The sequence below is a fragment of the Carassius gibelio genome, chromosome A22 (genome assembly GCF_023724105.1).
Source record: "Carassius gibelio isolate Cgi1373 ecotype wild population from Czech Republic chromosome A22, carGib1.2-hapl.c, whole genome shotgun sequence".
In the NCBI taxonomy this organism is placed as follows: Eukaryota; Metazoa; Chordata; class Actinopteri; order Cypriniformes; family Cyprinidae; genus Carassius; species Carassius gibelio.
This window is the reverse complement of record NC_068392.1, coordinates 11,181,531-11,196,945: the sequence shown is the minus strand read 5'-3', so window position 1 is coordinate 11,196,945 and position 15,415 is coordinate 11,181,531. Positions and strand designations below refer to the sequence as shown.

Sequence of the window (15,415 nt, the reverse complement as noted above, 5' to 3'; positions counted from 1 at the left end):
TTAAAGCAACTGAGCTTATGAGCTTTATATAATGTCCTTAACAAATACTGCATCCTGAGAGCATATCGTTGGTATGCACAACACACAAAGATGTCCACAGTCTCAGAGGTGACCATTAGAGAAGATCAGAGCCACAGTTACTCAATACATCATATTTAGAAACAACAGTTCACTGATTACGAGCGCTCGTATGGATGTAAAGGAAGGGAATAAGACTGTCTGTCTCATAGGTTTCTCCTAAGTTCACATTTCAGGCAATGCCAAGAACAGTCTGCTGGGAAACTCAGTGATCACAAGCACTTTATTTCCCAATGCCAAAGTCTCAGTTGGGGTCTTCTCTGTTGAAGAAGGGGTTGATGGAGCAAGACATGCTGAAAGCTGTTTGTGGTCAGTGCTTAAGAAACAGCGATATCCCACAAGTCCCAGTGAAAGCTCAGAGTCTGTTTAAGGCAACAGTGTGGGGCCTCTAGATTGGCGGCACGGGGGACGGCCTTACACCCTAAAAAAATAAACAATACTATAAATTACCCATATAAAAAAGGCTTTTATAATCTGTATAAAAATGCCGCAAACCTCTTACCATGTACTCAATATGGGCTTCAGATAGAGGTCAGTTCATTCTGCAGACCACCTGCTGGAGGTGTAACTCACTCTCTGCTGCAACAATCGGCAGCTTGTTTGTCAGGTGGTAGTTGATCAGGTGGCTGATGCTCTCAAAAAGCATGTCTTTAGTCCGAACCTAATGAAAAATAAAATTAAGTTCATGTAAGTAAAATGTGAATTATTGTGGTTCAAGGGTGTTTTTTTATAATTATTTTTCAAAGTTTGATTATTTGGTTTTGCGAACTCATCTTTTTAAAATTATAATGGTAATCATTTTATTTTGTTTTTTACTATTTTAGTTTTTCACCTTCATTTTTAGCACATTTATCCATTCATCTGTCAAGTTTTTATTTTTATAATTTTTTTAAATATATTATTTACATTTTGTTTTCACTGAACTTACTGCTGTATTATGTATGTGCTATTCAAATAAAAAAATATATTTTAACTCTTATTTTTAAGCATTTTCATAAGTCTAATTTGCTTAGCCTTAAAAAAATCTGGATAATTATTATATTTTAATATATTTTTTTCAGAAAACATATTCTGACCCAAAAGCATTTTTATTTATGAATGTGCTATGCAAATAAAAGCATTTTTAAATAATATATATATATATATATATATATATATATATATATATATATATATATATATATATATATATATATATATATATACACACACACATATATATATACACACACACATATATATATATATATATATATATATATACAAATTTTTTTTTTTACTTTCATTTTTACCATTTTTATCTCTCATTTCATTTATTTTTTATTTTGTTATTTTTCTAAAATAGTATTATTGCTATAGAAATATTAACATTTATTATTATCACCAACATAATTATGACAGTCAAGCAATCATTAATACTCATTAACATCATTAAATCAGGCTGGACTGCTTTCAAACCGATTGCAAAATTTATTTGATTCCACATAACTTTACACCATGCCACTGGACTTGGGGGTTTCGTTGATTATATTGTGAGTTGGGAAACAGCCCTGGAAACCCAACTCTGACATCAAACAAGCTCCTCATCAAAGTCTACACAGTATGAAAACTGAGCTTTGAAGCAGCACTCACCACTCCTTCAGGATCCACCAACAGCAGATGTTTGGGAAGCCCACACTGCATCCCAGTCAGCACATACTGGCCCGGATTAGTGGCGCTGTCCCGCACTAGGAAATCTCCATCTCGGCCCAGCAGATTCTCTGCATCCTTGCGGCTCATGCGCCCGTGATACCACATCTCCCGCCGCAGCTGGTCCTCTGTGGGGGCCACGGGGGCCCGACGGCGTGGGGGACTCGGCCACTTGTCCTCCAATACACAAACTCCACTGGCCTCGTGTAGACGCAAGGCGTCCTCAAACGGTCCTGTGAGGTTTAATACAGTACGATTTGTAGAATGAAATGACTTAAACGCATTAATCAAACATATTCTGATATTACAGTTATTTGTTATGGACTCACTCATATCAAAAATGTCTTTCTTTGGACTCTCGGGTCTACGTCCTCCTCGGGCATCCGCTGAAGCCTCCATGTTGTCCAGATTCTGGGTGTTTACGTACAGGTGTTCCTCGTAATCGCGGCTACCTGGAGGATGACCGTCTGCTCGCAGGTAACCATCGGAAGTCAAACCTGAAGAAAAATAAACATAACTAAACTCTTACAAATAAAGCTTCTTTATTAACATTAATGTTTCCATGGACAACAAAGAAAAAAACATATATTTTAAGAACTGTTCACTGAAAGATTCTTTTTGAAGAGTGTAATTAACTAAGCAATTAGTATGGAACATTTGGAATATCAGACCCAGTAAAAGGCTCCGTGCACATGCACTAAAACATCAGGAGAGTAACATAATACAGATGATTAACCAGCAGGCGTCTCACTTGAGCTGCTGTTTTTCTCTGTGTCCCAGTGCACTTCATAACACAAGTGGGTGGCAGGGAGGCTGCCTGCATCTCTTTTGGCCGGTGACCCCATCTGAAAAAAGCAAACACAGGTCTGAGATCAGGCTTCGTTCCAGGCATGAGTTCAGCACACTTGTATAAAATATATAAAGATGATAAATAGATAGAATTGATAATTTCTTACAAATGGCATATGGGCTTTCAGCTTTCATTAGAGAATGTGCTGTATTCATAACCAGCTCTTTGCCTGAAGCAATAAGCGTTATACTAACACCACTCAGAGAAGTTTATTAAGTCCAACCTTAGTGAATTCTCTCCACAAACCACTTCATGCTGTTCATGACACACATTAAAATCCACATACATCTATAATAAAGTCTATATAACAAAGTTTACCTGAGTGGTTTTGCTCTGTGGTTGCGTATGGACATGACCCAGTAGGCCCGCAGGAGGCCTGAGCCTAGAGTCCACCACTCCCCCAACAGGAGGCTCCTTTCCTGGTATGCTGTTGTAGTAATTGTGCTCAGATGATTCCTCGTCATCACCCCATGCCGACTCCTCTGTTCGTATGGTCCTAACCATTAAATAAAGCTATTTAGCATCTTAGAAGATCAGTGAAAAAGTAAACATATATTTAACATGAATTTATAAATCATTAATATGTTTTAATTCAGTAACTAAAAAACAGTTGATATAGTGGTATCTACTTAAAGATTGACAATATTTTTAATGATTATAAACATGAGGTGATATCTGCCGTTGTTTTGAGTGAGCAAAATCCAGTCATTTTAATAGCAACTGGGAATTTTATATGAGGGTGAATGATTTCCTCACGGGTTCACGCAAATTCACCAAATTAATAGACACATAGCTGCTTGGTTTAAAATGACTTGTGTGTGAGGTGTGCTTTATACATTGCTACACTGTTGAAAATAGACTTTTTTTTCAGTGAAATTTCCCAAATGTGACCGCACCTTTAGATTTTGATATTGTTAGCTTAGCATCATGCTAACAGCACACCGAACTGTTGCCTTAGTAAAGCAGTTCACATGAGTCACATTACTTCTATTTTGGTTAGGATGCTGCGTATATAGGGAAGTAGACTACAAGGCAGCCCACTATGTTTTCGAACACAGTTTAAATGTTTAAAAAAAAAGACAAGAAAGCACATGCAACAACTATGATTTGAAACAGACCAAAATGCAAGAAATTATCCATTACTGATGTGACACTAAGCAGTCGTGTGGTTTCTGAGAGCTCCTTAAATGAATTTAGCTTTAAATAACGGCCTGGAATCAAAACAGGATGGCTATATGAAACACAAGCTGTGTGTATCCCGTTTCAACTTTGCGAAAGCTGCTCAGATATGAAGCTCAAGATTAACTGCAGGTGAAACTAGGAACCACCATCATTTTAATGTTGTGATGCATTCAAAAGCCCAAACAGACTTTATGGTTTATGCAAAATTATGTGGCTCTCACCTATCCATGGCGGGAATGGCTTTGGGTGGGCTGTGTAGGTACTGTTTGAACTGCAGTTCGAAGGCCTGGCCGATGGTACTGATCACATTCTGGGCGAGACCGTCACCGCACTCCAGGATGTGACACGCTACAGGGACAAGAAAAAGGTAACACTGTTCACATGAGAGAAATCTAGCCAAGATAATATGCAACACAAACAAGATAGAAAATAGGATTCTTTGCATAATATGCATGAACATTCAAATATAAGATTAATAAAATATTTTAAAAAGTTATTTTTTTAAATTATACCCATACAAATAAAATAATCTTAATAATTAATATAAAAATACCTCTTTGATTGACAGGGTCTTTGGCCACATAAGCGACGTAATCTGGTGTATCCTGCAACACAAGATGAAATCCAAGTGAGAATCAAGTGGCATTTGTTAATGGAGAGGAAAATGGTAAGAGCGGAAAGAAGAGGGCTCACCGAGTCTCCACCAGAGGCGAAAGATATGGACTGCATGGGGTGATGGGCAATCACCTACATAAAGAGATGGGAGTGAGAAGATGTGATGTCTTCAATTCAAATCAATATTCAACACTTATAAAAAATAAATAAAAAAATGTCAATGAGCTACAAGAGATCTGAAGTTACTTAAAGGGGCAACATATCTTTTTAAATAAACAACTATCCAATAATGTATTTCATAATTTAATCCGAGCCCTAATTTTTCTGGCACAAAAACAGTTATGGTTTTGATGAATTAACTCAATTAGTCACACTTAACTGACAAATGTCTAACAAAATTTAAGCAGCTTAGTCAAAACATTGTACTCCAGGGCTGCAGAGGAACTTGAATCATTTATGAAACAAATTTGAATCTATTCATCCAAACCAAATAAATCATTAAAAGGATTCAAACCTTTCAAAGCTACACAAGTGGGAAAAGTTATTTGTTCTGATATGATTTGAAGGGCTATCCAGTGTAAGAGGAGGCCAACCTGTCGTGTGGTGGGGACGAGTAGACTCAAGCCGTCAATGGAGATGTTGACACCGATGCTCATTCCAGCGAAACGCAGGTTACTCTTCCCCATGATAGACTGGAGGGTTTTACTGGTGGCCTAAAATGGGCAGCAAAACAAACATTTGGACATAACTAAATATTCTTGATTTATGCTTAATAATAATAATAATAAAAATACAAAACCATGATAATTTTCTCTCTTACTTTCTTCTTCCAGGCAGCTTTTCCTCCTGGTACAGCTTCACACAACCTGTTGATGGACTCCCTGTGTTCACATACACACACATTTACAAAGATAAAGATAACTATTAGAGTGGTATTACCAGATATCACAATCTCACATATCTGGAAAACCGATAATAAACAACTTCCCATGTGTATTAGTGCGACCACAGTATGAAAATGAATGAGGAATGAGTGTGAGCCTAAGAATAACGCTTATTCAAACCAGGTCAATAAAGAGGGACTCAGTGTATTTTAAGTGCATCAGATAATAATAATAAAAATCAAAAGGAAAAACCAATAAATAAAGCAAACAAATATGTACATGCAAAAACGGTAATAAAGCAAGGCAAACAAAACAAAACCAAACCAAAAGGCAAAACAATAAACAAAGCTAAACAAAACAAAAAACAAACCAAAAGGCAAAACAAAACAAAAAACAAAGCTAAACAAACCAAAAGGCAAAACAAATAAAAAAGCAAAGCAAAACAAAAAACTGATTCTAAAATTGTTGAAAACACTTTTGAAAACCCTTAAACCTAGGCAATAGTGATGGACACCAAAACACGTCTAAGCAAAACATGTGCGATGTCATTTGTGAAACTATACCTATGGCCGTGGAGTGTTTGGCACAGGGGAACGTGTTTGACTGTAGACAGCAACAGCAGGCTGAGTGACTTCAAAACACCAGCTTACAATCAAATAACCCATTCGTATTTCAAAAGTGCAAACTGTCCCAGAAAATGCCTTTTCAGGGAATGTTGCCAATAAATGTTATAAAATTTGCAGTTCAAAGTGTTATTTTAATAACGCATTTGGGTGTTTTTGTTGCAAGATTTTGCGCCTGTATGTGTTTTGCACCTCAGATCTTATAAAAAATGACTCATTGGCCACACTACATGACAATGACAAATGAGAGAGCCCACCCACACTCCCTCTTTCAGCATCCGTTTCTGCTGCAAAATAGATTCTGGCTAAATATGCAGCCTGCTCCAAGCATTCCCATTATAACCATTATAATGTTATAACAGACTGCCGCTCCCTACTCAAAACAATCACTCTTCTCTAGTCCTCTGTGTTTATCAACTCTAACTCCACCCCATGCAATCTGCATCATCTTGGGCCCCAATAGGCCGCCTCAGTCATTACTGGGAGTTGTTAATAATACATGGCTGTATCACTCTGTCTCCATCTCGCCTGTGCTATCTCCACTTTAAGCCCATCGTGGGCTGTGGGGTTCGGGTTACTACTGATCGATGAGCAAGGGCAGAGAGAGGGACTCCGCTGTTGCCCTTGGGAATCTGGAGCTCCGCCCCACCGCTACAAGAATGCACATGCTTCTACACATATAAACAACATATGAATGCATACTTACATATATGCAAACATGATATGGCACATAAAAAAATAGCTGCAAAATAATAATCTAGTCCTTTTGTGGAAAGTGTATAACTCAAAAAATATAGCATAATGTTCATTCGTCAATTTATAAACAGAAAACATTCAAAATCATTCTCAAAAACAAAACCAAACAAAAAGTTACAAACATGGAGGCTGACATATTTGTGATTTAGGCCTAAAACTAATTAGAAAACACTAAAATAAACCAAGCAAAGAAAATACAGCTGAAATAAACAGAGCAAGATCAACATCATATATACATTTTTTCTAATTGTAAAATAAACTATTAAAAAAAATACTAAAAATTAAAAAAATTCTATAAATATCAAAACAAAACAAAATAGAGGGTAAAATATGAAAATTTAAAAAAAAATGTTTATAAAATAAAATAAAATAATAAAATAAAGAAAATTTATTCAGCTAAGCAAAGCAAAAATAAAAAACAAAAAACAAACAAAACAAAAACAGGTGAGGTGCGTAATAAAATCTAAATCTAAATAATAAAAAATAAATAAATGAATAAAAACAATAAGCAAAGGGAACCAAAACAATAACATCTTTTTTGGGGGGTATTTGTGTAAAACCAAGAAACTACTACAAATATTGTGGTTAAAACTTATCTAGGTTTAGTGCAATCCAAACAAAAACACGTTTACCTTGTGACTTGTGTCCTAGTGCTGAAGTCCAAAGATCTCATTGATTTCAGAACCTCAATGCAGCCCATGTACTGCAAAAAAAATTAATTAAATAAATATATAATTGGTTTTAATTTCCCAGAGGTCATCAATACTTCATGAAAACATTTATCTAATTCCTATTGGTAAGAGCCAGAGTCTGTGATTTAGCTGATGGAAACAAAAACAACAATTGTCTCCATCTCACATACACAAAGATGGTTCAAGCACATTAGAGCAAGAAGCAAGTTACATCCAGTGTTGTATGCGCACCTTTAGCGTAACGGCGCATAATTACAGATAAATACGAAGTGTATAATTTTGCAAGACAGCTTGTTCTCAGCAGTTCTGCAAAAGACAGTTTAACAGCTGTGCTGGGTAAGGTAATTACCGGAAAGCGTGAAAAGATTGACGGCAATAACCGCATCATGGCTGGTGGGGGTGGACTTAAGAGGTATTACTGCAGTCAGGCCCTACTGGGACGTGGAAAGAGCTCTGACGAAGATGTAGGGGAATATCCATTTAGCAGTTAGTCACTAATACGTTCAAAGGGTCACAGGAACATTACGCAAGATGTTCACCCCCACACGGACGGTGCAACATATGTCTGAATAACAAGACTTCTTGTTACATCATTTTTGTTGTCTATGCCTTGGTAAAGGATTTCAGAGGCCTACACATACCTCGACAAACATCACAGATCATGTGGCCTTCAATTGAGTCAAATTGGTTACCCTAGTCATTAAAGTTAAAAACGTAAAGTGGATTATAGCACTAACTTAAAGGGACAGTTCACCTTAAAATAAAAATTCTTCCATCATTTATTCACCCTAATTTTTTTCCAAACCTGTATGACTTTCTTTCTTCAGCGAAACACCCGAAAAAAAGATTTTTTTAAAAAACACTGGCAACCAAACTACATTGGAGCCCATTGACTTCCAGAGTATGTTCCACAGAAGAAAGTCATATAGGTTTGGAACGACATGAAAGTGAGTAAATGAACTCATTTTGAGTGAACTAAAAATCTGAGACACTAGTTCTTGCTGTTTTCGTTCCTGGAATCAACATCCTCTTCTTCTTCAACAAATCTAAGAGAGTTTTGGGGAAGTCCCAAGAGCTGATTATGAATTTGAAACTGTTCTGTATGAATAAAGATCAGTCGCTGTAACACTACATTCAAGTTTTCTGCACTCTCTCCTTTTGTCTTAAAGGGACAGTACACCCAAAAATGAAAATTTCCTTATTTACATAACATAACATAAGGCATACTGTCCATTTAGTTAGTTTAGTATTTCTTGACACCAGCCCATTTATTTCCAAGCGAGCCATTGCAGACATCTTAACTAGATTAGTCTGCAGCAGGAAGCATCCAATCAGTGTGATTAGATGACTTCCTTTTATATTTTAATGAAACTCTCCTGCTTCCTCATCTTCTCAAAAGATCTCACGACTCTCCTCATGGGAAAAAAAAAAATCACAATACATCATCCACAGCTACAACACGTGACATCACTGAATGTTGTTTATCACTTGTTCACACCTATTTCTAAGACAGGAAAGGCCCAAGAAAGGTTTGCACAGGAGGAAATGACCAGAAAGGTTTATGCTTCCTATATAAAAGGGGAAACTTAGAAAATCTGTGGGGACTGCTTTTAGATTTTTCATTTCTTGTAGTCTTCGGTTCTTAGAAAGTTACTTGGTTCTAATCTAGAAATGACTTGAATTTAGTCTAATCTCGAAGCAACAACTTATTCACCAATGTAAATACAGATTGGTATTTTTAACAAACACTTTGAATGCTTTCACGTATCTAGCCACTAGCGTTTCATTGCCACAGTAGGATGAACAATAGAAGAAAATGCACGCCTGATCTAAAATCTTTGTGGTGTACCTACGTGCCACCACGCTATTTGCATTACAGCCCCCCTCCATGCCTGTTTCCTCTGCAACACATGTGATACAAATGACTGTGATTAAATGTAATTGAATAAACGAATGAATGGTGCCTGTGAAATGCAATTAAGAAGTGTGCGCAGGCCTAGTCTGGGCTGTTGGAGAGAGGGCTGTGTGGTTACAACACACGGCGGGAGGGGGTGCAGGGTGGAGGGGTGAGAAACTGGGTTGAGAGAGGATCGCTGTGATTGACGTCAAATAGTCTGCCAATATTTGCAACCCTTGATTCACCAAGATGCAGTCCAGTGCAGATAGTTGTTTACAACCACAACATCTACCAAACTGCAATAGCAGTTAGCCTTTAGTAGTTAGTTAGCCTTTTGTAGTTGGTTAGCCTTTTATCACAATCGTATTACAGACATTTCTACTTCATCAAAAGTAAACAAAGAATCAAGCATATTGGGATTTTTTTTTTATATTTAACATGAGCTTGAAAAGGTCATATTGAACATTCTGCCTTATGCAAGCTAAATTTAATTGCAATTTCATTATTATTATTATTGCTAAGTGAAATAAGAATCTGTATTGAAGGGAAAATTTAGTAATTGCTCAAATGTCCATCTTGGGATCAAATATACATTTTATGAACAGCCATCACTTATCTTCGCCTCCCTTCAATTCTAGTTGAGTTGTTTACATCTGCAGTTTGTTTACCCACGCCTCCCCCCTGCTCTGACGCAGTCGCTGTACCACACAAAGCAATATATCTGGATTAAATTATATATTCCTTCATTCTCCTCAAGCAATTGCACCCTGACATAACCAATACACTGTAGAGAATAGAGTCCCATTGTTCTCATATCATAAGTTGTTTTGACTGAACTCAGCTTCTGAAAGGACAAGATGTTGCAGTTGTTTATCCGGTATTCTGCAAGGGGAGTCATATAACTCTCAGCTTCTTCAGAGCTGCATAAGATGGTGCAGTGAATGTAAATTACCGATTATCAATAATACTACAGAGTTGCCTATTGACACCGCTGCGGAGCTGCAAAACAACATTAGGCGGAAAGCATGGTGAGATTTCGAGATGATAAGCAGTGACTCACCCTGACGATGTACGAAGCCCCCGTGCTGCTGATCTTTTTGTCTGGATGCAACCACCCATGTGAGGGCTTGTTGATGAAGCTGCCCTTCTGGGTTAAGTTATCTCCCAGCCACATTCCTTCCACCCTGGTCCTCCGGTTCATCCCGGTCCTGCAGCTCCCAGAGCTCCCTGGACTCCCCTCGGTGGCCCCTGGGCTGGACTCTCTTGGACTGGCCCTCTGCCTCCTGGCGGCCTGTAGGGAACATGGGCCCATACAAACAGGGTCACAGGAGTTGAACACAGCTGCAAGACTAGCCACGGGACCACTGGCAGCAAGTGCCCCCCCTGAAGCCGCACCAGGGGAACTATTGGTCGGAGGCGCCCTGCTGGAATCCTTGCTGGAATTGGAACTGCTATTGGACGGGCTACGACTGAGCAACGAATTGGAGAACTTCCACTGGGGCATCTTAGGAATGAGCATGCAGAAGGTGGTGGTGCCGTCCTGCTCGCCATCCAGCCCGGGTGAGTCGGCCAGCACCTGGACCGAAGGCGGAGGAAGAGCAGCAGTCTCCAGGGGTGGCAGCTCCAAGCCAGGCGTGGATGAGGAGGCCACCGGCGTGGCCACCACCTTCCCGCTCATGGCTAGGCTCTGCATCAGGTCGTCGGAGGAGGTCACTGAGTCGTTCCGGAAGCGGCCATACTTTGGCTTAAGTAGCATGCCCGGAGGAGCGGTCCAGAGCAGAGAGGACAGTGGGGGGGAAGAGGGAGGGGAAAGGGGGATGGCTAGGGAAAGGGAAAAGGAAAAATGCAGAGGAAGCGAAGGAGAAATCCACAAGGTTCTGTGCGGACTGAGTCTAGCCCTGCGTCCTCTCGGTCTCTCTCTGCTTTCTGTCAGTTGCTCTGTCCCTTACTGTGGCTTGCTTAATCCCTCCCTCTCTTCTTCATTCCCTTTCTCTCTTTCCCTCTCAGCCCAGCTTCCCCCCACTCTCTTGATGATGTCAGTGTTATGGTGTGTCTATTAGCTCTGCCCAACCCAGCTGCGATCATGCAACATTAGCTAATGCACATCTGCCCGAGCACCTCCTTAAAGCATCTTACACTTATCAACCTGCACACAGTCTGATACAAGCAAAGCCATTCAGTCCTGCAGCTAGCTAGCTTTAGCGAAAGGCGATGTGTGTTATGCTTTGAATGCTACCACACTTTCTCCTATCCCAGGTTGATTCCCCAGAAAGGTGTAAACGCTGTGAAGCTAGCAAACCATTACTATTTTTTTAGCATCCCGACAACTAGGCCAACAGGAAAATACTGGTTTCAGTTGAAAATATCAATTATTTTACTAGCTCTCTTGGTTGAGGCAGTGCATAAATGACACATTTCATTGTTTATGGCATGGGATGAAGTTTTGGCTAGTTAGCATAGCGCTGATATTCCCTGCTGGTGAATGTTATAACTACATTGTTTGGCAGCAAAAACCTTTTTCTCCGTAGCTATCACTAATGATTTGTTACATTATAGTAGATGTTTTACAAGTGCACAATTTTAAAATTAAAAATGTCTAAGTGTGTCTGTATGTGTTATATACACACACATACACACACACACAGTATATGTATTGACGTTATGGTCCAATGTTGTCTGGGCCTTAAAATTCTTTTAAATATCTCCTTATACTTAATTATTTGTTGCCTTTTATGTCACAGATCCAATTTATTAAGACCTACTTTAGACTATCTCAGATAGTAGCTTGATACACAGCATACATACACGAGTACTCAAGATGTCAAAGCATAATTTACTCCAGTTAATAAAGAATAAATGAACTTTTTAAATACCTCACAACAGCATTACTGGTTTCTCCATTCAGAGTTCTTCATACTGCTGCAGGATGGACTATAAAACAATTGTTGAGTCTCTCTGGTCTGTCTCTCGCTGTTGAAGTCAAGAAACCATCTGAGCTGTCACAGTTACAGGACTTGCGCAAGACGCTGTGCGTGTTTGACAAATAGTCTCTTCCTTTAACTCTGACGTCACCTTTTTCGCAACTGCCCAAAAAAGTAAATGCAAAGACTCCACAAGGCCAAATAAACAGGAAGCACTAAAATACTCTATATTCCACTACCGTGGCCTATGTGTACAGAGATATTTTGGTGGAAACCTCAACTTTGTGGTGTTGGCAAAGCATCACGCTTGCTTCATGACTCACAAGTGCCTTCTTTTCAAGTGTTACATTTTCCTAAATCATCATCTCTTGGGTGACCTCTCAGATGTGGTGCGCAAAGGTTTTGTTGTTTTTCCATTAGTTACTCAGCACGTGCATCTGGGGTCATTTTAGCTTCAAGAATGGGGACAGCGTGACCATTAGCAATTAGTGAGAGTGCACATGCAGGGTCATGCTCCAGATCAATATCTTTGATCTGAACAAAACTACAGAGGAGAACATAAAAGCATAAGAAGGAGGAAAAGGACAAAACAAGATTACTTCACTCATTTAGTGTCTGGTTCTCCTCTGGGAGCCATAAATGCTCAGATTCCCATTGGATGCACCTGTCTATAGTCTCAGATCAAGTAAATTTAGATTTTTGTGCTGCAGCGCCCGGGAAGCAGTTGGGTATTGGGGTTCGGTACCTTTCCCAAGGGCACCTCAGTCGTGAAGGTATTGAAGTTGAAAATATGACCATAATCATTTTATCACAGAAGCATTCTGACATAAGACAGTTACACATATTCCACAAGTGAAAATAACTTAATTTATACATATTATTTTGTTGAAAAGTTTATATACCTTCAGATCGTAGGATGCACCTGTAAGCATTGAAAAATAGTATTTAATTTGGATATATTTATTTATTTTAACTCCTATTTAAAAGAGTACAGGTAGGTTTGTAAAATGATATGGGCAATTGTTATTATGAATCTAAAAACATTCCGTTGATTTCTAATATATATATATATATATATATATTTTTTTTTTTTTTAGATTGTTTTTACGTTGAGACTAATACTATAATAATTTATTACAGCATTATCATTAAGATATATGTGTGTATATATATATATATATTTTTTTTTTATTTTTTATTTTTTTTACAAAAATAGTTATGTGACTTCTCAAGATTATTTGTGACAATTCATGAATATCTAGGAAAGAGAATATAATAATAATCAAATCTGCATCCTGACTTGCAAAATGGAAAATACAGTACTACTTTTTAATCTGATAAAAAAAAATATTCCTACCCAAACCGGTCTGTCTAAAACTCACATGCACATAAATAGATCAATAGCACCCAACAGGTGACATTTACTGCCAGTTTATTATCAGCATATTATCTTGACATTAAACATCAAATTGTGGTCAGGAGAAGGTGGTATATTAATACTTCTTAAAATACCATCAAATTAAAATACATCTTCCACATGTCAGAAACATACCACATCCTCATTTAAAGCGTTTGTAGCAATGTAACACAAAATAATATTAAATTTTTTACTAAATTTAGTCATGTGCAGATTAAAAATATAGATAAAGAGAAAAGCCAATCGTAACTCACCAAAATGCAGGTTGCAATGCCAGCCCTACATCAAGCAGCAAAGAAAACATGCAAAAAGTATTTATTTATATGTAGAGGAAAGCAAAAAGCACAAAAGAGTTGAGAGGTGTGAAGTTTGAGCCCAGAGAGTGAGAGAAACCACTTAAACCAAACCAGGAACACACACCATCACTTACACACACCTCCTCCAACGATAATCAGTTACTGGTTTTCTGGTCTAATGCACTTAACACAAATGTCCAAACTTGCAAAGCTGCAAAATGCATAAACACTATATAAATTTAAGTGTTTCCAAACTTAACACTGATAATAATGGTTGATGCTGCTAAGAGTTCATGAAAGACTTGATTTGTTTATATCAAAGACTTTATATAAAATGTATATTATATTCTAGCAGACAGTTATATGTGTCGTAGCATTAAAACATGCAGAAATGCATTCCTCATTTGAATTCACATCTTGAACAAAAGGTATTAAGTGTTACTTTTGAAGCGGAACCGGTGTAATTCATTAACAAAAGAGTCACTGAAGTTAACCTTTGGTTAAAGTTCTAGCAAGCCTGATTTTTTTTTTTTTTTTTTTAACAACACATAAAAAAGGAATAAAACTGGAGTGAAAAAAGATCAGTGGAAGAAATGTGTTCAGAAAAAGTATGATAATCACTGGATACACAACATGACACCAAAAAACACTCTGTATACTGCACCAAATAAGATATGACTACAACAGAGATAAAAGATAAAAGATAAAATACAGACGGTAAAGAAGCTTTCTGATGCCTTGCTCGCTCTGCTTGATTTTGTACTGCAACAATGTGTGCTTGTTAAAAAGGTCACAGGAACACTGTGGTCAAACAAGCAGCCATGACACTAAGGTGTTAAACCATTAAAAAAAAAAAAGACTACAACAAATAAAAGAAAAAAAATGGAGCCAACTTATGCCACCTCAAACAAATGAATATGAAATAATAATGCAGTAATTTGTTTATTTTCAACATAAAGAACAAAAAGATAACTTTACCCAAGTCACGACTTTTCATGAACAAAGCTTGAAATACTAACGGGAACTGTTTGATTTGGTGAAATCTTGTTAAAGCACGTCTTTCATTCAAGAGTTGCTTAACACATCCTTTGAACATAATATGGTCTCACTTTCTATCTTGATAAATGTGTTGTCGACGTTTTGCTCTTTGCAAACAGCATCTTGTGAATATCTTGTCACATCATTTTATTTCAATCCTTCATCCTAGTTTTTGGCTTTAAATGCTTGTGACAGAGTTGAAGTTAATAGTCATTTTATAATCGCACTTGACTGATATTAACAGATATGACATTTAAATCATGACTACACTTGAAAAAGTGTGTTTTGTAATGTTTATTTCAGTTTATCCTCCCAAGTAGGGCCGATTTTAATGAACTGAGGGACGGACTAAACTACTTTCTGTTGTAATACAAACGTGTATCTGACCTTAAAATAAAAGTATTTTGGTTTATTGTATATTTGTAAGATCACAGCAATGTAAAACTCTCTTAGCATAATCACCATCATTGGGTTTCA

At 37.6% G+C, this 15,415-nt stretch overlaps 1 protein-coding gene across 3 annotated transcripts; it reads right to left on the bottom strand.

The window, feature by feature from the left end:
- LOC127943197 (SHC-transforming protein 2) lies at positions 1-13,975 on the bottom strand. 3 transcript variants are annotated; one of them, XM_052539429.1, is made up of 14 exons: positions 13,859-13,975; positions 10,327-10,557; positions 7,310-7,380; positions 5,235-5,295; positions 5,008-5,127; positions 4,493-4,546; positions 4,353-4,404; positions 4,021-4,147; positions 2,936-3,113; positions 2,519-2,612; positions 2,097-2,264; positions 1,711-2,000; positions 581-739; positions 1-499 (listed from the first exon to the last, which is right to left on the bottom strand). In XM_052539429.1, exons 2-13 carry the CDS (start codon positions 10,465-10,467, stop codon positions 611-613), a joined length of 1,485 nt encoding a protein of 494 aa, XP_052395389.1. In that variant the 5' UTR covers positions 10,468-10,557; positions 13,859-13,975; the 3' UTR covers positions 1-499; positions 581-610. The 3 variants fall into 3 exon arrangements, with proteins under 3 accessions (XP_052395389.1, XP_052395388.1, XP_052395387.1); XM_052539428.1 differs by lacking the exon at positions 13,859-13,975 and adding an exon at positions 12,140-13,076; XM_052539427.1 differs by lacking the exon at positions 13,859-13,975 and having other exon boundaries at positions 10,327-12,118.
- Positions 13,976-15,415: the final 1,440 nt, after the last annotated feature.